This window comes from Pogona vitticeps, chromosome ZW-PAR (genome assembly GCF_051106095.1).
Source record: "Pogona vitticeps strain Pit_001003342236 chromosome ZW-PAR, PviZW2.1, whole genome shotgun sequence".
NCBI classification, from domain to species: Eukaryota; Metazoa; Chordata; class Lepidosauria; order Squamata; family Agamidae; genus Pogona; species Pogona vitticeps.
Window position 1 is genome coordinate 2,944,174 of NC_135800.1, and position 20,150 is coordinate 2,964,323.

At 46.3% G+C, this 20,150-nt stretch overlaps 2 protein-coding genes across 2 annotated transcripts in view; both read right to left on the bottom strand.

Moving 5' to 3' along the window:
• Positions 1-4,052, bottom strand: part of RALGDS (ral guanine nucleotide dissociation stimulator) — a 73,807-nt gene extending 69,755 nt beyond the window's left edge. The window contains exon 1 of the mRNA XM_072984914.2: positions 3,358-4,052. Coding sequence (XP_072841015.2) covers positions 3,358-3,384 — 27 coding nt within the window. The 5' untranslated portion in view covers positions 3,385-4,052. The remainder of the gene's footprint in view (positions 1-3,357) is intronic.
• Positions 4,053-10,666: 6,614 nt separating this feature from the next.
• On the bottom strand, positions 10,667-20,127 carry GBGT1 (globoside alpha-1,3-N-acetylgalactosaminyltransferase 1 (FORS blood group)). The gene is made up of 7 exons (XM_072984925.2): positions 18,239-20,127; positions 15,864-15,944; positions 15,509-15,571; positions 14,751-14,801; positions 14,607-14,642; positions 13,097-13,231; positions 10,667-12,479 (listed from the first exon to the last, which is right to left on the bottom strand). Exons 1-7 carry the CDS (start codon positions 18,325-18,327, stop codon positions 11,795-11,797), a joined length of 1,140 nt encoding a protein of 379 aa, XP_072841026.2. The 5' UTR covers positions 18,328-20,127; the 3' UTR covers positions 10,667-11,794.
• Between the last annotated feature and the right edge of the window lie 23 nt (positions 20,128-20,150).

Consider the following 20,150-nt stretch of genomic DNA (forward strand, 5'->3'; position numbering starts at 1 on the left):
AACATGGAAAGCCAAAAAGCGCCACCTACTGCCTTGCAAAAGGCAAGCAGGGGCTTTCCCGTCGTGAGAATAAATTTCCAAGCGTCGTCAATTCACACATACAAGTTCCTCCGCCGCAAGGCAAAAGGAGGTGGAGGAGAAAACTTTCTGTACCTTTTACCGCGGATCATAATGAAGGCCAAAGATCTCACAACGAATTCAAAACTGAACGCTGGCAGATGCCACCTGCTGTACAGGTGTGATTTCAGAAGACCAGACCCTCCTTTCAAGGAGTCCTAATTTTTTTAGAAGTCTTAACCTGACCAAAACTGGCCGGCGTCAGTCTGGTTAAGATCGCTAAAAAGATGCATTTACTGTATATATTTAAACCATCTGTGCGCGCTAACAGCTGAACCAGATGTACCCCACGGCCATTCAAGTTATTTCCAAGCTTAAGGACTAGAAACTTGGTCTCCTCTGCAAACGAAAACTAGAGGTTGGATTCTCCAGCCGAAGCTGTTTTTAGCACAGATACCAAGCCTTCCCCCATATCTCTACGTATCCTTTGCATTTCCCTTCTTTCAACAAATCTGAAATACCCTAAATCCTCCTGAATCTTGTCTTCTTGACTGCGTGTGTGTAAGAGTGAAAAAGGAAGCGCTCTGCGGAGTTTCCTTTACTCACGTAGACCAAGCTTTTTTCCCCAGGAACAGAAACAACAGAAGACATCACGAAGTGTAAATGAGATACCTGTCTTGGGGAGCCAGACGAGATAAAATTCGGATTATTTAATGGTACTTAATGAATCCAATTTAAGATGATTTAAATGCCTAGCCTGTGCGGTCAATAAGGGCAACTCCCATTAGGAAAACAACACAAAAAAAATACAGAGGAGCAAATATTAAATATTCCCAGTTCACTAAACGGGCGGCGCCTACCACTTTGGATCATAGCCGCGGTGGCTGTTTCTTTCCAGTTGCAATAGACATATAATAAAAATCGAACCTCTGTGTACAATGGCAGTCTACCTCTTCATATCAAATACTGCAGACAGGGAAGGATTAAGGCCTGCATGCCCTGTTGGTGAACTTCCTGAAAACATGACAGGCTGTTTTGGAAAATAAGTATCTATTAAATGAACCTTATGAGACTCTGGTGTTCTTCAGACAGTCATGCAGGGCTTAAATTAAAGCAAAACATCAATTATTCACAGTTATCATTCACTCTTCTGCTCCACCTTCTGCGGTGGTCTGTAATTAAAAGGAAGGATCCAACCATATCCAGAATACACTTGAGTTAGCCAGTTATGTCAAGTTGGAACTAACTTATAGCATGCTGCTTATCTACTGCTCCATAGCTCTTAAAGCACTCTGTGGGTGGTTTACTATTGAATGACACAAGCGACGCATTGCCAGACACACACCCCAAATTGGGTACTCAATTTACCGACCTCGGAAGGATAGAAGGCTGAGTGAACCTCTCTAGCCGGCTGGATTGAATTTGGGTCCTGACCGAGCAGAGTCTTGACCGCAGTACTGCAGTTTAACCGCTGCGCCACAAGCAAGCCTAGCAGGGCTTCCAAGCTAAGACATTTAATGAGCGGCGATAGCTAATGAACACACACGTGGGATAAAAGGGAGGCAGGATTTCCAGAAAAGACACTGCCCCCACCCCATCCAAATCCCTGTTGATGTTACAGGGCATCGACTTACGGAGACCCTCATAGAGCTTTTGAAGGACATGAAAGATTTATGATGGGAAGAGAAGCTCTCATTCCTGGCATGTCTTAAGGTGAGTATTCAATGCCAGAGGCGAGATGCCGCCCTGACGCAGGGAGGGTGCCGTGCAAGTTGGAGCAGGCCCCCTTTTTGCACACGGGCAGCCTGGTGTCGGCGGCGAAGGTGCCAATTCAGCAAAATCACAACAGACTCCAGCACCTCCTTCATGCAAACCTCTTGCGGCGTCTTCTCAACCCACTGGACCAAACTGTCCTGGTGTCAGAGCCCGATCCGGCCAGAAGCCCAGCCTCAAAACCCATCTTCAGAGGGAGGGTGAGGGATGCGTGCATGCATGTGGGGAGGCAAACCTCATGCCCACATCCCTGGTGGCAATTCAGGAGGACTTGTTTCCAAATGGACCGTGGGGCTCCCTTTCAAACAGGACGAGTGGCCCTCTGGGTACTTTTGGACTCCAGTTCCCATGATCCTCTACCACCAGCTAGGCTGGCCAGGTACGATGGGCCAGGTTTAACCCAGGCGGGCTCTAACCGCAGCCTGACCGAAGCCTCTTAGAGCCTTGGGGGGGGGGGGCAGCCATCTTCCCCTGTTTCTTGCGCTCCTATCATACCAACCAAAGGTATGGTGCTCCTAACCATGGAGGCTCCACAGAGCCCTTAGGGCCACGAATCAGCCTCTCTCTAATCTTGTCACACAAACCAGAGCACACCCAATATATGGCACTTGCGGGATCAGACCAAAAGCCTTATCTGGGCTGGTCCTCTGTTTGCAACGCATAACAAGAACTCCACTTCCACGATGCGAACAAATAACAGTATCTCCGTATCCATGAACCAGCTTTAGACTGTAAGCACCTTGGGGCAGAGACCGATCCTTTTTTCTTATGGTACTAGATACTATATATATAGCGTAGTAACACTGATAAGATAAATGCAGGAATTGGAGATACTTTGATTGGACCATTCAGAAAACAAAACCAAAAAACAGATAAATGTTTTTGTTTGTTTTGTTGTTTTCTTAATCGACCAATCAAGGTACCCCCTATTCCTGCATTGTTACTGTTTTGAGGACCACCCCCACCACCCCCCAGCTGTGTCCTGATTGTTTTCCCTAACACCGATACACAACACAGTCACATAAAAAGTGAGGATTTAACAATGCCAGTCATGAGGATGAGAAACACGAATCTCAGTCATCGCAGAGTATCTGGAAAGACCCTTGAAGGTCATCTAGTCCACCCGCCGCCTCCTTGGTGTAAGACAGGGTGCTGTCAATCCCTTCCTGGCAGATGGTTCCCCCCCCCTTCTGCTTAAATGCCACCAGAGAAGGATAGCTCCCTGCCTCCCAGAGCAGTCTGTTCCCCCTTCAAACCGATCACGCTGTTCTAAAAATAGGCGGCCAGCTCTGACTAAGCCTCAGCACCTCTTCCACAGGCTTGCAAAGGGGGAAAAAATAAAAATAAAAAAATTCCCGTTTGGAGTCTCTCCGGGGCAGAGACCTGTCAGGGGGGGGGGGGTTCGCGTTTGGCGAAGCATCGCGACCAGCCTCCATCAGGATGTCATTCCGCATCCCAGCGCGATCAAAACTGTTGCGCCCCCAAAAGGCGTCGCGACCCCCCTCTCTCTCTCTTCCGGCTCCTTACCTGGCTGTCCAGCATCATCATCATCATCACCTCCCGCTCATTGTCCCCGAAGGCCGTCCACGGAGGAAGGTTGAAGGCGTGCTGGCGTGGCGATGCCAGCCGGTGCGTCCCTTCCTTTCCGCCCTCGCCAGATCGGGGGGCGAGCGGGCTTGGGGGGCGAGCGTGGCGAGCCAGCCCCCCCACCCCACCCCCGATCGCCCTCCTTGCCCAAGGCTTCTTCCTCCCCTGGCTAAGGCAGGCGGCAGGTCGCCGGCCACGCTGGCCCGGCGAGCGCCGCCACCACCACCACCACCGCCGGGGAGCCGCCGCTCAGCTGGCCAAACCCATCATCATCCTCCCTTCTTCCGGCTCTTCTCCTCCAAGCGGAACGAGGGCGATCCCCCGCCGGCGGCTCCATGAAAGCCAGCCGCCTGGCGACCAAAGGAAAAGGGGGCTGAGCCTGCTTGCCAAAGGCTAGTCAATGTCTCGCCTCCGATGCTGGTCAATTTCCTTTTGTTGTCTGCCGTGCGCTCCCGACCCGGCCGGGCTTCTCTCTGTGTGTTTTTTTTTGGAGAAGCAGAAAGGGGGTGTCTCCCTCTCTCTCTACGCTCTTGGCCGCTCCCTCGCGAGGAGATCCATGCCAAAAAAAGGAAGGAAAAAATAAAGGCAACACCCGGAGAGGGAGGGAAGGGCGCCGGCAGACGATCGAGGCACCTTCGCCGGCTTTGGAGAGCCTGGCGCGCCAGCCGGGGGTTGATGCGCGGCGGTGGGGAGGGAAGGAGGGAGGGAGGGATCGCCAGAGGAGGAACCGAAGGGACTCGAACAGCCGCCCCTCCGAGAGGCCTGGAAGCCGCTTCTCCTGGGCTGGCGACTCTGCTCGCTCGCTTTTTGGGTTTTTTTTCCATCCCAAACCTTTTTTCCTTAAAAAGAAAAAAGCAGGAACAAAACTTTCTTAGCCAGCTAGGGGAGCAACAGGAGAGAAGCCCCAAGTTCGAGTCCTTGGCGTCGAGGCCCGAGTTCGAGGCTTGGGTCAAGTCCTATCGTTCAAGTCCTCCTACTTGCCTGAGACCGAGTCAATGGAACTTGAGTTGGCCCCCCTTTTTGCCTACACCCCGGAGGGCAGACCCTCTGCAGGAGACGCTAGACTTTGAGGGAAAACTCTGTTGGGTGTTTTAAATTAGTGATCAGAGTGTTTCTGATCATGTACAGACAGCCTGCCCCTTCTTCAGTGAAACCCTTTAAAGTATTTATTCCTTCCTTCATTTAAATGACAAGAGGCCTACCTTTCTTCTGAACCGGAGGAAAGGGGAGATATTACAATGGGTAAAGTGTTTCTAAGAATCCCAAGTGCACATTTTTTGTTCTTACTGGGGCAAAAATATGCACCTTTATATTATTATTGTTGTTTATCAGATCTATGGCCATAGGGCCTCTGAGCGAGTGCAGAATTCCCTTTGAGGAGAACAGTGAGAATTATCTTGTTATGACCTTACCTATACAGGCCATGTAGATTTCACACACCTTACGACAGGTGTGAAGGTTGGACCGTAATGAAAACGGATGGGAAAAATTGATTTCTTTGAAATGTGGTGCTGGAGGAGAGCTTTGGGGATACAACGGATGGCCCGAAAGATGAACAAGTGGGTCCTAGATCAAATCAAGCCTGAACTCTCTCTCTGGAGGCTAAAATAGAAAAAAAAGAAAAAAAATTGAAACGGAGGCTATTCTGCTTTGGGCACATCACAAGAAGGCAGGATTCTCTGGAAAAGACAATAACGCTGGCAAAAGCTGAAAGCAGTAGGAAAAGAGGAAGGCCAGATACGAGATGGACTGACTCCCCATAAGAAACCACAGGCTTGGATTTGCAAAAGCTGAGCAGGACATTTGGGAGATCCCTCCTTCATAAGGTCGCTGTGAGTCAGCAGTGACTTGACAACACATCACAATAACAACATATAGGTTTTTTGATTCTTCTGCGGGAAAGCGGAATACCTTTGGAGATGTTCTGTATTTCCTCCCTCCCTCATCCCATGAAAGCACAGGAGTCTTCTCTCGGCCATAAATGCGCCAAAGAAAAGGGAGCATCAAGCTGAACCCGCCACCCGGGTTGTGCGTGTGTGTGGCTGTGCAGGGTCGTTGTGGGGTCCACCACTGATTCGAAAAAGATGTTGGTGGAGAGCTAAGGCGCAGCAGGAATGCCACGGGGAGGATGACAAGGCTGGGTGGGGTCAAGGAGATGTAATTTTTGCCATTCCTCCTCCAGGCCCAAGGAAGGCGCATGGAGGGCGGAGAGGAAAGGGGCCCCTTTCTCTCTTTTGGAAGCAAATGTGGAGTTCTCCAGAGAGGAGTTGTGTGTGAAGAGCTCTTGCTCACAACGCCTTTGACTCAGCTCCTCTAGAAAAAGGACCCCCCCAGTTCTTTTTTTATGGGGGTCCGGCTGAATCACGGGGGGAACAATGGCACAAAGCGGCCCTCGGTCGCTCAGAAAGATGGCTGTCGTGTACATGCCGAGATGAAAGCCAGAGAGCCCCCCCCGCCCGCCTGAGTGCTCAAAAAGAGGCCCGGATCCGGCCAGAGGCCCAGCAGGGCCCTTCCAATTAGCAGAACCCCCCTCCCCGCGCACCACCGCCTCCTCCCTGCGCAGCCAGAGACGGGGACATGTCAGGCCTGCTCCCCGCACCGTTTGATCTCTATTCAAACCGAAGCTGGCACATTTTTTGACTCGAGAGGAAAACAAACGAGGCGAAAGCCAGCGCCTGCAAATCTCGTTGCGTGATCAGTTGGGGTTGGTGTGTGGGTTTTTTTTTGTGTGTGTGTTTTTGCACCCGCTTTTGGCAGGCAAGAGAGCCCTAGCACGGGTTGCTATGGGAACGGGAAGGCTGCCTATATTATTTTTAATATATAAAAAGCAGCGTTTGTGGTTGAATGTGGCTAAGGATGAGGGGGGACGAGCTCCGTGGGCCCCCGTGGGGACAGGAGCCGAAAGCAAAGCGGGAAAAGGTTGTGTACTGGTGCAAGGTTGGGCGGTAATTCAACCTCCCCGTGGCATTTTAATTGGGGGGGGGGAAACACGGTTTTTATTCCCACGTCCCCACCAGCAGTTCCTAGGCAACGCCTCTCGGTTTAACAGGTATTGTACCTGTTCTCTCACCATGGATACCGGTTGCTTCGTGCTTCAAAATAAGCAGTCTTGGGGTAGACACACCATCTGTGTGTGTGTGTGTGTGTGTGTAGTTCTTAGGCTTGAGCACTCCCGGGTCTCAGCATGCCACCTTGACGATACCCAGCCTGATTTCAGAAGCTCGGTTCATTTGGGTACCAACCAGGGAATATCGGGGACTAGGAAACAATTTTGCCCAAACCGTGGAAAAAAACCCACTGCCTGGTAAAGTTGACAGTCCCGAGCTAGATGAAGCAGAGGACTCAGCGGAAGGCAGTTTCCCATTTTCCTATGTACAGCAAGACCCCCATATGCACATTTCCAAGGGCTCCTGCGGATGCTGAAAAATGCGGATAATAGTAAACACTTACAGAGCATGGCCTCTGGCTCCCTCTAGTGGCCAGTTTGGGCAACTTTGTGAGGAATTATATAGTTTTCTAGGGCAGTGGTCCCCAACCTTGGGCCTCCAGATGTTCTTGGACTTCAATTCCCAGAAATCCTGTCCAGCAGAGGTGGTGGTGAAGGCTTCTGGGAGTTGTAGTCCAAGAACATCTGGAGGCCCAAGGTTGGGGACCATTGTTCTAGGTGGTTTCTTTTAATATTTTTAATATTTTCAGGCTGTGGATAAGTGAATCAGCGGATACTGGCAAAGGAGGAACAGAAAACTCTGAACAGAAATACACGTGCTTGGATGTGACTCCAGGTCAATTGTTGACCCACCTAGTTCTTAAATATGGAGCCAGTCTAAACGTCTCCATTTATTTGCCTCGGCCGCGTTAAAAAGTATGCTGCTTCTATACCGCCGCATAGTGCTAAAAGCACTCTCTGTGCTGTTCATAATTCAATGATGGAGGCGACGCACTGCCCTTAATTTACAGACCTCGGAAGGATGGAAGGTTGAGTGAACCTGGAGCTAACTAACTGAACGTGTTGGAATCGAACTCAGGTTGTAAGCAGACGCTTGGCTTCAGTACTGACACTGAACCACTATGCAATGAGGGTCCACCTTACCTCATCTGCGTTGCCATGCTTGTTTCTGGAATAGGCACAACTACCTTAAGCGAACATTAGTAGGCATTGTCTGTTCTGTGCCGGCTGAGTTGTTCGGCTATTCGTCATTACCTTTCACCGCTTTGGAGCGCCACCTCCGTGTTTTGCCTTTGTGCAGACAAAACCGCCTTCGACGTCTGAGTCAGAACAAGGGCGGCCACGGAGGAAAGAGGACAGGGCTCCTGTGCTGAAATTCCCCCTGCAACAAAAGTCCCAGGAGCCCTGATTGCCTTTCACGTGGCCATCCTAATTAGCATACTCATTTAGCAGCTCTAGCATAATCTCTTCTGGTGGGTAATAATCCTCTAATATCTCAAGACTGCGTTCCCCCTCCTCCTGGTCTTGCTACCTTCATTTTAGCCGGATAGATGAATCACTGGAAGTCTATTGCGAACATGTTCGATATTTTTGCACCAGAATATAACATGGGTTGTTCAGCATGCAAAATGAATATAATCTACCACAGCTCTGCAGCTTCGCCCCACATGGCAAATCAGCAGCTACAGTAATGATCTACTCAGTATAATGATGATGTATTTACACATTTAAATGGCCTTAATCTCTGTTTAACACACACACACACACCCGAATCAGAGTGCTCAAAATTCTTTGGAAGGCTCTGCCTTCAACATTATAAAACTTAAATTAGCCAAGATTTTCTGGAAAGAGAAAAGTTTCTGATGTCATATAAGAATTTAAGATCGCCAAGGTCCACCTCTCACGGCAGCTTAAAATACATACTGTACAACCTTAATCGCAAACGAAATTCGCCAAATTCGTGTCTCCAGCAGATGGTGCACTAACACTGCTGGGAAGTGAAAAATCATAATTGTGTTTTTGCACAGAGATTTTTTTCCTTCCGTACTTGGAATTAAAGATGCCATTGCATGAAACTGCAAGAGTTTTCTGTTGCTCAGTCCTTTCACTTGGGTGAAAACAATGATCTCAAAGTGAGAAAGATCACTTTGATTGTAGATTATGTGTGTGTTACATTCTTATTGGCATCATGATTACTACTACTTATTTGATTCTTTTGTAACGTTCGTATACTTACTGTCTGCTAGCTTTTAAATGTTGTCTTCTACGGATGCAAACTGCCTCGGGTCCTTTTTTAAGGAGAAAGGGGGGGGGGTTAAGAATATTTCAAATAAATAAATAAATTACTTGTACTACTATTATTATTTGAAAATACAAGATGCAGTCTTTAGCTGGTATTATATTACAGATACAAGTTTTAACCCTAAACCTGTCAATATAGGCATAATATGTATGCTTTTCCTAGTACAGGCGTTTTTTGCATATTGGATAATTTCAGAGATCTCTAACAGATAGTATTTTATAAAATTCCACAGCACTGTCTCCAATGTCCTGAGGATGATGGGGACCACTGAAACGTGATTCACATGCAAGCAGGTTATTTCTCTTGCCAGGGCTCTCTATATCTTGTTAAAGATAAAGATTCTTTATCTTCAACTTTGGCATCCCCTGGCATCCCCACCATTATTTTTCTTCTTGCTGTTGTTATGCCAATCCATAATTGACGATTTTATAGAATTTGGGTGAGTTTTGTTCGTGCGGATCAAGAGATTTTAAAAAGGAAAACTATAATTTCCTTTTTAAAACATGGTATCTGTCCCAGTTTCTGTGATTTATTTTTTAAAAATGGAGTTTTCTCAGACTTCATCTGGCACAGGCGAACAATCCAGGGACCAATTTCACCGGACCCTCGGGATAATTTGGAAAACCCTGTAAAAGAGGCCACTCCAGAGCAGAGCCCAGTCTGTTCATCCTCTTGCAGGGCAGAGGAAAAGAGGGAGGGAGGGCAGAAAGCCTGTCCAGATGTTTTAGCCTAGAACTCCCACTTGAGTTGTCATTCAGAACATCTGGAGGGTGTTTGTGGGGGGGGGTATATGCCAGATTTCAACTCTTCTCATCCAGACACAGTGGGCGACTCAGATTTTGGGTGTGCCCCGAGGCCACTGTGGGTTTTTTGTCAACCCTGAGTATTTGCTACTTGGAAAATCCCGAAAAACGTCATCGTAACTCGCCATGGACTTAATGGCACATGGTTATTAGAAGCGGGCTGGAGAGCTCAGTGGCTTAAGTCTCCGGCTGTGGAGCCAGAGGTTGGGAGTTCGATTCCCACCCTGTGGGCTTCCCAAGAGAAAGAGCCAGCCTGGGTAGCCTTGGGGAAGCTGCACAGTCCCAATGTTGCCCTCTAGAGGAAGGGAAGGGTAATGCACTTCTATGTTTTTAAAAAAAAAACCTGAAAAGGGTCACCATAACTCAGAATTGACTGGAGAGCACATTATTGTCGTTATTAATAAATAACAAGGCTTAATTTCATTATAAAGAACGGGATGGTTTTCTTGTCCTTTACCTGCAGCAGGGGAAATGTCCTGCAGAGCATCTTTGAAAAGAGATCGCCAGGCTGAATTTTGCGTAAAAGGTGGTACCTGAAATGAGAACGCTTTCATTGTGCTTGCCGGCATCTTCCCTTCTTATTTTTTTGCTGGATAAATGTTTCTTTCAGCCTCCCTGCTACCTACAGCCCACTTTCTGCCGTTTCCCCGGTAACAAGGCCGGCTAAGATGGTTACCTTTGGCATTTCCTTCATTGCTTTCTTCTTCCCGGAAGAGCCGGCGCCTTGCTTCCCTTTTATGTTTTTCTCTCTCAAGAGCATAGCTACCTGACATGGTTTAAAAACAAGAAAGACAGTTCGCCTCTCAACGGGCACTGGCCAATCAGACCTTGACAAACCTTTTCTCTGATCCCCAAGACTGCATTTTAGACAAGCGGACAGCTAGCTTAAATGCAGGGGGAAACACATGAACATACATTAACACAGTATTTGATGAAGGTAAATAGTTCCTGAAGATTATGTTTTGGTCTACAGCTTGTAGAAACCCTCTGGGTCCACATGCCCATTGAGTGAAGGGTTTCTACATAACCCTCCAAGGTAGAGGAGCGTTCTCCTCCTTTGGATCTGGCCACTTTGCCCCGAACGCCAGGGTGAGGGTGTACACAATTCCAAACGCTAAATTAGTAACTAATTACTAATCACATACAAAATGCACGCTAGTCTGTGCCTGCCAAGACAACGGAGAATTGTGCGACAACTTAAAAGCCACCGTTTTTATTATGTTGGGTGCTCGTGCGGACAAACGTTGACTTTACCAGATACCTGAAGTGCAATCTTAAATTAGCATATAATATATGTGTGTGTGCATGCATAGTATAATGCAGCAGCATTAGCAAAAAACGTAATGGTAACGGTCGGCGAACTAGCACCGCAAATGGGATAAAAACCTGTTGACGTGATTCAGAATACAGGTGGCGTAACGGAGCTTCTTCATAAATGGCAATCCAGCGGTTTCATGCCGAGATCTCGCTTTAAAGTCCCTTTGTTTAAGAGTATCCCAATTAAGGCCGGTCACAATGTGTCCTGGGAAGCTGACGTTTTCTTCCACTTAGTTGATGAATAGGGCACTTTTCAGGCCCGTGGGAGGCTATGGGAGGACGCAACATACACAGAAATACAGTCGTTCTCTCGGATCCACGGAGGATCGGTTTCAAGTGGGTACTGAAAAATGCAGGTAATCAGTGAACCGTCTACATAGCATGGTCTCTGGATCCCTCTAGACAACGTGGAAATCCCTATTTCTGGATGTTGGCGACTGCACAACATAAATCTCAATATGTGGACGCTTGTGATGCCATGGTGGCGAATCATCTTCAGTTTGTTTGGCGGCCAGGGATGGTGGAATATATGCTCCATCCGGATCGACAGCGCTTTTCGTCCGCTTTCTGATGTGAAGGCAAAGAGGTGCTTACAGGGGCACGCCCCCTGACACTTAATGCCTGGAATCCGGAAACAGAGTTGGGTGGGTTTGTTTTTTCCTTTTTCGTTAAAGACTTTCAAAGCAGAGCTGGAACATAGCATTTCCTAGGCCACTTTAAAAAATAAATCAAAAAAAAAGGAGTGGAAATGAGTCATTAGCACCTCGTCAAAAGGAGCTTCTGCTATTCCAACGTGGCTCTCAGCCTCTGCCGACTCCTGAAAATTGATGGATGTCTGGACGGCTACAGTGAATGGCTACACCCGATTTGGGGGGAAATTCAGATCCCAGTGTATCTCCCCCACTGTGTTGTCCCTACTCAACATTACAAATCATCCACTGCTCAACGACCCGAACTTTGAACCTTCTCCTCCCCATCCAGGCACTAAGAAACAAGATCCAACCAGGGTTAATTCCTTAACTGCCTATTGTTCTTCACCACCGTCGAGAAGCGTACGAGCCTCACCTCAGGCGGCTTCGGCTTGGTGTCATCCCAGACGTACTCCGGAGAAAGAAGCTTTGTAGGTTTATGGGAAAGAAAATGCCTGTTCAAGTGACTCTCCTCTTGCCAAGCCGCCATGACGCCGTTGGCTTTGTCGGCCAAGATGGTCATGTGGCAAGCCCTCGTGAACTCGTAGACATTCTTGGTGAGACCTCCGAAGACGGCGCCGGCGTAGTAAAAATCCCCCTCTTCTCTGTGGATGTAAGCGGTGGATATACTTCTTCTTTCATAAGGGAAATCTGTTCGAGGGACCTTGAAGTAACCGGGGTGAATGGCTGCTACCATCTCCCCAAAGGTCTCCGGGCCCCATGGATTATGGAACACCATGTCAATGTCCAAGCAGAAGAGGTAGTCCACCTCTCGATGAGCAGTCTCCGAGATGTATCGGTTGATGGCCTCCATCCGACGCATGGAGATCTCCTCCCAGTGGGTGTATTTTTTAATGGGGACAAGGCCGAGGGTCCGGCCAGGCTGCAGATGGACCACGGGGATGTCTTGAGGACGGTCGGTGAAGATGTAGTAGTTCACGCGGTAGCCTGCCATGAAGTAGAGTTCCGCGGACTCCAGGAAGCGGCCCACAAACTGGACGTATCTAGAGAAACAAGAGTGCGCTCATGGATGGGTGTGAGAAATGTGTCCTTCTACAGGCCACATGAGTTTCCTCGCCAGTGGCTATGTTGGGCTAGGAGAAAACAAACCCAACAAAACCTGGACATTTTATTGAGCAATCCATTTCCTGCTTTTCAGCTCAATTCTTCAGATTCCTAAGGGAAACAGACTGCTGTCCATCAAAGCTCATGGAATATGTTAGGCACTATAAGACTCTTTGTCGGTTTTGATCCCACAGATCAACACAACACGATGCTTGCTGGAATGCACATCCTGGACGGACTGCCAACGTGCTTGTCTGCTCAAGCAGAAACCTAGATGGCAGAGCTTAGAAACTACGATTTTTTGGGGAGGGACCAACTCTCAGAATCCCCCCAGCAGGCCGTGCTAGATGGGAGACTGTGGAAGGTATTATCCAAAAAAGTAACTTCCCCATGTTCTTTCTGAACCTTTTCCAACCGTGCCGCCTCTCACAAGATTAAAGTAACTACCAACCGTTCTGCCCGGAGCAGAATCTTTGAAATGCTGCTAAATTGGGGACGTTTGGAATTCTTTCCCTTCCCACACCCCCCCCCCTTTTCCCCTGGTCTCTCTGCTCACTTTCCAACAGCAAACGCCGTCATGCCGATGGTGAGGTTCAAAGGCTTGTACGTGCGATCCAATATTTGGGAGTTGAATGTTCCTTCCCAAACGATGGGTGCCAGCCATGGGGTCAGTGTGAGAACATCAGAACGTCTGGAGAGAGAAAGAGAGAGAAAGATACAACACGGCAATGAAAGGTCGGAGTCTTGATTTGACTTAATGGGACACCTTACTCAAAGTCCACCAATTGAAGTAGGCAGAATCACTGGCTGGCAAGTTAATTCCGACTTTTGGTGGCCCTTTTTTAGGGTTTCTGAAGTACTGATTACCTCCTCCTTTTGGGGGCCCCTCTGAGCTTGCCCAAGGCCACACAGGCTGGCTCCTCTACAGGGAGGCACAGTGAACAAGGGCACTCACGATGGGGGGCCCAACTCACTGAGCTAGCCAGCCTTGCCCACCCACCAGAACCAGGTGCAAAAGATGGCTCAGAAATGGGGACCCAGAAAGCGGGGTGGCTCTGCGGGTTTGCCCCAGGAATTATTTCTGGAGGAGGGGAACTCAGGTTCCCATTTAAATCGGACTTCATTTCCCCACCTGCCCTCCACCGTTACGCTTTCTGGCCCTTGCTAGCAAAAACATGACTTTGTAAAGCGAAAAGCAGGAGACATTTCAGTGAGCCAGAAAATCAGAGGTGGTTTCTAAGGCAACTGAATTTCGAGGCAGAAAAGGGCTTTGGGAGGGTCTTGTCAGTTCGATGACATGGCCAATGAGCCTGTCAACGGGTAATGTCTTATTACAGGGGAAAAGGCAGCTGTTGGTACCCACACGGACTTGTAAATCCTTTCTTACATCCTCTTTTAGCAAACACGTCTTGGTGTTTTGAAGTTCTGTTCTGCAGCCACGAGAGCTTAATGCCATTCCTTTTGGGAATTCAGATCCTCCAGTATTTTAAACAATCACTGAAAACCCAGCCTTTCCGGAATTCACAACATCTTAACATAGTGGCATCAGTATCAGTCCCGCCATCTTGCTTTTAAATTATTTTAAAATTGTTTCTAATTCTTTCTAGTTCAATCTCATGTTGTTTCGTGTGTGTGCTGCATTGTTCGATTTTGATTTTTTTAAAAATGGTTTGCTCACTGTTCTAATTGTTGTTTTTATGTCGAAATGACCAGATGGGGGGTATAAATTGAATGAATGAATGAATGAATGAATGAATGAATGAATGAATGAATGAATGAATAAATAAATAAATAAATAAATAAATAAATAAATAAAAATAGTGTAAACCACCCAGAGTGGCCTTGGTAGCCAGATTTGGGGGGGGTTGGGTTATGAAAGTCAAATAAATAAATAATAAACAAATATAAAGACATAAAAGGTGCAGTGAACCTGAATCTCCACAGTCCCTTCAATTCTTTTGCATATTATCCAATTCAGTCTTCAAACAGAACTATTCATACATGTACTTCAACAGAACCGCACGCCTCAGCACCCGGTACTCAAGCCGATCTCTATAGATACTCACGTCTGCTCCAGGGCACTTGGTTGAGGATAAAATAATCTGGGGGAAAAAAATGAACAAACAAAAAATCGGCCACGTCATCATAGGACAAACTAGCAGAACGAGAAAGGGAAAGCTTTCAGCTGATATTCTTCATCTACGACTTACTGTGGAAAGAGGCCACGCGATTTCTCCCCTCTGTACTGCAGTCTCATGGAACTGGTAAAGAAAAGGGAATATAATTAACATGAAATATTAATTTGAGGAAGCTGGAAGTATTCACAGATTGGTATCGAAATGTTTGAACGCACAGAAGGAAATTGGGGCCAGAACATAAGTTGCCGTCAAAAAAATGATTCGAAGGGTCGCAGGGAGCAACATCCTTTCTGCAGCTCCGACCGGGATTTCAACCCCTTCTTAAGGATAAATTTGCACAAAACCAGTTCAACCAGGTTTTCCTTCAATTGTAAGCTTGAAGGCACGAGTCATATTTTAAAAAACGAGGTGTTCTGCCAAATACCGGGGAACGATTTGTACCCATTAAAGGTTTCATTCGTCCGTTCTCACGGCTAGGAAAGTGCACCCCATTTAGCCCAAATTGTATCTACCATGTTCCCAGCCCAAGCTGGAGACGCTGAGATTGAATCTGGGACCCTGTGCACTCCAACAGGGAACCCTGTTAAGCTATCATTCTATTCTTGTTTCGGTTGATGGCGAGCGCCGTTGGTTGAATGGACACCATTTAGAATCCTTAAGAGCCTTCCGCCTGTGTGGAAGTACAGACATCCAGAGCAGAAAAATCTGAAAGGGTGGAACTTAAGCTCTTAAAAGAAAACAAGGGGGGGCATCTCTTTTTGTGAAAATACTATTCCAAGAAAACTGCCTTAAATTTTCCAGCGGGTGGGGAAGCAGGAAACAATACTTACAAGATATCCGGGCAGGGCAGATAAAACGGCAAATACTTGATTGGTTCTGTTCCAAGTAAAAACCTGGCAAAAGAAAGTAGTAATTACAATTAAGTCAATTTCTTTTGAGATCTCGGGAAGGCGAGAATACCAAAGTCGGATCAGAACAGTTTTATAAGGTTTTAGAAGCCTAGAAGAAACAAATGAAGAAGATAAAAACTGAGAGAACGGCGCCACAATTTTTTTCACACACCCCCCCCAGCTTTCAAATCTGGGGTCTGGGATGAACCCAGAGAAATTTAGTGCTCAATGTTGGTATCCTGAGAATACTGGAATTTTCCTTAATAAAAAAAGAGAGAGGGGTTTGAAGACTCACCAGATCAATACAGGAACGATGGTGAAACAGCATCCAAGAAAAAGAGGTCTCAATAGTTTTTGGCTCTTCATGGTGCCCGGGCTGAAAGAAGCAGACCATAAAAGCAAAACAGTTTCATTGCAATCGATAGAAGGAAATATTAATGGAGGACACGCCAGTTTTCAGAGTCCATGGGTTGATTGCCTTGTGGCGATCTTTTCGACACCTTGAAGGTTAACAGATTCATTACGGTATACGAATTTTACAGACAACTTTATAAGAGTGTTATATTACCTTACCTTATCTTACCTTATACGAGTGTTACAGGTTTATAGCAGATTTACAGGACAAGATGGGAGAGCAGGAGAGAGGGAGAAAGAGATTCAGAGGAGGGATTTTAGACAATGAAAGAAACCGGAAATGAAATGAAGAAAATTCCACCTGTAACGGCTACACCACGAACTCGCGACAGTTGTCAATTTTGGAGATGCTGACAAGGGTGGACACAAAAGCTCGTACTAGCACCGAACTGTGTAATTTTAAGGTAACATGTATTGATGAACACTCCCTAGTTTGGCCATAAAAGCAAGTGTGGTTAATGCCAAACATTAAATGAAACATGGCAGGGAGCCATAACTTCAAAAGATACAGTAGAAGTAAAGTTAAATCCAGTGTATGTCTGTGTAATGAATATTGTACTCTGGATTTATCAAAATTCGTTTTTGATTTATTTATTTAGCAACAAATTTTGATGGCGTATTTCTTGACATATGTACCCTCTTCCACCCTGCCGGCCCTTTTTGCAGGAGCTTGGCCGGGCGCTCCGGCTATGCTTTTCAAAAAATGCAACCACACCGCCAAGAGACCAGGTGGTGTTTACCTGATCCACAACCAGGAGAAAGGCTTTGGGGAAAAGGAGGAGGAGAAGGGGGGGGAAAAGGAGCCGGAGGGGGGGGATTGAAACATCAGGGCTGCAAAGTGGAGCTGCTACCTGCCGGCAGATTTATATGCCAGCAAGGCGCTGGAAGCGCTCCCAGTGCTTTGGTAGGCAAACGCCCGAGAAATGTACAACAAACTACGTTTATTCAAATCCAGTCCTGTCATCTACTTCTGGTTGCTGCACAAGAGTGGAAGGCGGGCTTTCACTTCACAGGGGCTTATTTTTGGGGTAGGGCTTATATGACAAGCATCCTGAAAAAGCATACTAAGGCTTATTTTCAGCTTAGGGCTTATTTTCAGGGAAACAAGGTACTGAATGAAATGCTCAAGGGGATTTTAACTCATCTAGTACTACTTAAAAGCAGGCTCATTCTTTTTAGCTAGTGATAGAATTTATTGTCCTTCTTTTTTTGGATTTTCATTGTCTGGATTACATAGGGGCGTTTATTCTGCGACTTACTCTATATTGTGAACCACCGAGGGAGCGATTTCACTAATGGGTCAGTAGAGATGTGGAAATAATACATTGATAAATCTTAGCCGGTTTTAGCAAAAACAAACATACAAAATGAAACCACCCTGCTCAGACAAGGTGGCTTCTTCTTAAAGTTAAGATAGTTTTTAATGTTTGCTTGCTTTTAATGATTCAATTGTATTTTGATTGTGTAGAGTTTATTTTTTAATGCTTAACTTCTGACGTTTTAAATTCCGTTCCTTTTAAATCTTGTGAGCTGACTGGGTTCCCTTTATCGGGAGAAAGGCGGCCTATAAAACAAACAAAGAGATAGATAAAGAAATAAATGTATCCCACTGGGAGATTACATCCCATTTGTTCTATACTAGAAAAAGTGGGCTATCATCTGCGAAAGCTCCTGCTGAAATACATGGATTCGTTTTATCACAATACTTTTTTTTTCATTTTTGCTGGAACCCATTAAGGTATCTGAAAACTGCCAGGAAGGACCGAACGTTTCTCTTGCCCCAGTTTGCCCACCATGCAAAAATGAGGAAATGGGCTCTCCTTTGGCTGATTTCAGAGTTTTGAGCCAAAGGGAGGGGAAGAAACGGGTGGGGAACCAAACCCCCGACTCGTGGGTCCACATCTATGTACAAATCCAGTGAGTACATAGTTCTTAACTCCTGAAAACTACTGACAGTGACAGCTGGATTATCTTTATGTTCATTAAAGCCAGCCAGCTCGCCTGCCTTCTTTCTGATAAAGAGTGATCTCAGACATCTTGGCTAAAATAGCCCCTATTTTCATAAACTGCACACAGGAGATCTCTCTGTTCTGCAGGATCCTTCATTTAATTTGATATAACGGGGGTGGAGTCGCCTTTCAGTTTTTCTGCTTCGGAGCCGGCCTCTGCCTGTGCCAACTTTAAGCCGCCGGGGTGGAGCAGGGTTCCAACTTTAAAAAAAAAGGAATGCTAGATTTCAGAGAAGCCTTCGCTTACCAGACACAATCAAGATGATCAGGAGAGGAATTCAATTTCAGTCCTCGGAGGCCAGCAGGCTGCCAAACATGGCGCTTGGGTGTCGTCATGAAATAAATGCTTTCCTTTTTTTTTGCAAATCATTACACGCAGGTTTGAGGCTTCCTTCCCCCACGCCAATGATTTATTTATTCACCATACTTCTGGTGCTGTTTCATGATCAAAATCAGCCGGGTGGGGTGATATCAGAGAATGCCAACAACAGAAAGGCAGGAAAAACAAATTAAACCGAGCAGAGCTAAAACAGGAAAGTCTCTCACACACATCTCTGGGTTACAAATAGTTCCTCTGTCGTTGCTGGCGGGCAACGGCTGCTTGGCATCCTTATCTCTATTTCTTAGTGGCTCACTCAAAACTAAACCAATTTTTCAACCTTGTTCTACCCTTTGTTGACGTTTGCTCCCTGCCGTTGGAAATGTCAAAACCTGTTTTTCCGAGTGAAAGAATCTCCCCTCACCTCCCCACAGAGCCTGTTTCGAGGAGATCTGTTTTTTTTTCCACGGGTCAAAAACTTTCAAATTCCCCGTCTGGAAATCCCGGTAAGCGAAGCAAGCATCGTGGGCAGAAGGAAGGGTAAGGGAATGTTGTGAAATTTGGCGGCTGGTGTCACGAGAGATTGTGAAGGTTTAGTAAATTGCAAAGCGCATTTCCCTTTGCTGTTCCTGGGAATCATCAAGAAAAGGAATCACCCTTCATCAGAAAAGCTTACAAAACTTTGGAGTTTGTCCCCTTTTTTGGAGAGCGTCAGTTTAAATGGCCGGAAAAAGCAGATGGGACAGTTCTTCGTGCCAACAGGAATAAAACAAGGAGGAAGAGGCTGAATCTGCATGTATGGCAAACAGAGGATAACTCAATATGAATGCTTTCGCTTCTACAAATTCTCCAAATTATAGATTCTCTGTACGGGCGCTTAATCCACGGGGGAAACGGTACCAGAAATTTATTTAGACTCTGGATTCTGGAGCCGAAACTGACATAACTGCCATCAGATCTTGAAAAACCATTAAATGGTGAGCGGGCACAAAATATCGGTCTCAAGATGAAAAGGCCCATGAAAATGGAATAACGGAAAGCTTTTCCCAAAAGGGCTGAGAGTGGCTGATTTCCACCCACGGCCTTGACACAGAAGGAATGTCATTTAGTCATTTAACTTCTGGTTAAAAAGAAGGAAGTGATGGGAAGCCAAAGAAAAACTAGACTTCCTGCTTCAAGGGACAAACCAAGGGGTGACAAAAAAATCCTGCTTTATTTGTAATATAGGCTGCCAGATGAAGGGAGACATTTATAGGCTCTGTCGCTGTCCATCAGCATGGGGATATCAAAACACCGCAGGATGACTGTAACCTGATAAAACACCACTTCCAAACAGTTTTATTTGCATTTTAGAAGTATGAATCTGTTTTAAAAGTGAAGTTTTATCAGGCTGAAAGGGGATAAAACACAGAGGCACCGTGCAAAGTATACATACATATACTTTTTTGTATATTTTAGCCACATAATCTGTTTTATGAATTGGCTGTATGTTTTTAAACTGCATTTTGTATATTTTCGCCATAAATATGTTTTATGAGCTGGTCGCCCGACTGCAATAAATAAATTCATTCCTATGCATACTTAAGATGGACTCATTTCTAGTTTCGAAACAAAAAGAAAACAAATTTACGGACCACGGAACGGGAAATGCACAATCTTTTTCCAGAATGCCGGGAAGATGCCATTGACCAGAGTAGACAACTCGGAGGTAGGCAGACAAATAATCTTTTTACTTACGATATCCTGAAACATTTTCAGGTGGAGCCAAAGATCTCAACTGCCAGATGCTTGACCCCCATATAATGTTTGCAGAATCTTTCTACCTATCAACCCAGCACAC

Bases quoted from the DNA above. Each gene is read 5' to 3' on its own strand.
- GBGT1 (XM_072984925.2), bottom strand. From the start codon at position 18,327: ATGACGACACCCAAGCGCCATGTTTGGCAGCCTGCTGGCCTCCGAGGA. The intron at 13,232-14,606 runs GTGAGTATCTAT...TTCTCTCTCCAG, and splicing joins CCAAGTGCCCTGGAGCAGAC to ACGTTCTGATGTTCTCACAC. The intron at 12,480-13,096 runs GTGAGCAGAGAG...TTGTTTCTCTAG, and splicing joins ACGGCGTTTGCTGTTGGAAA to ATACGTCCAGTTTGTGGGCC.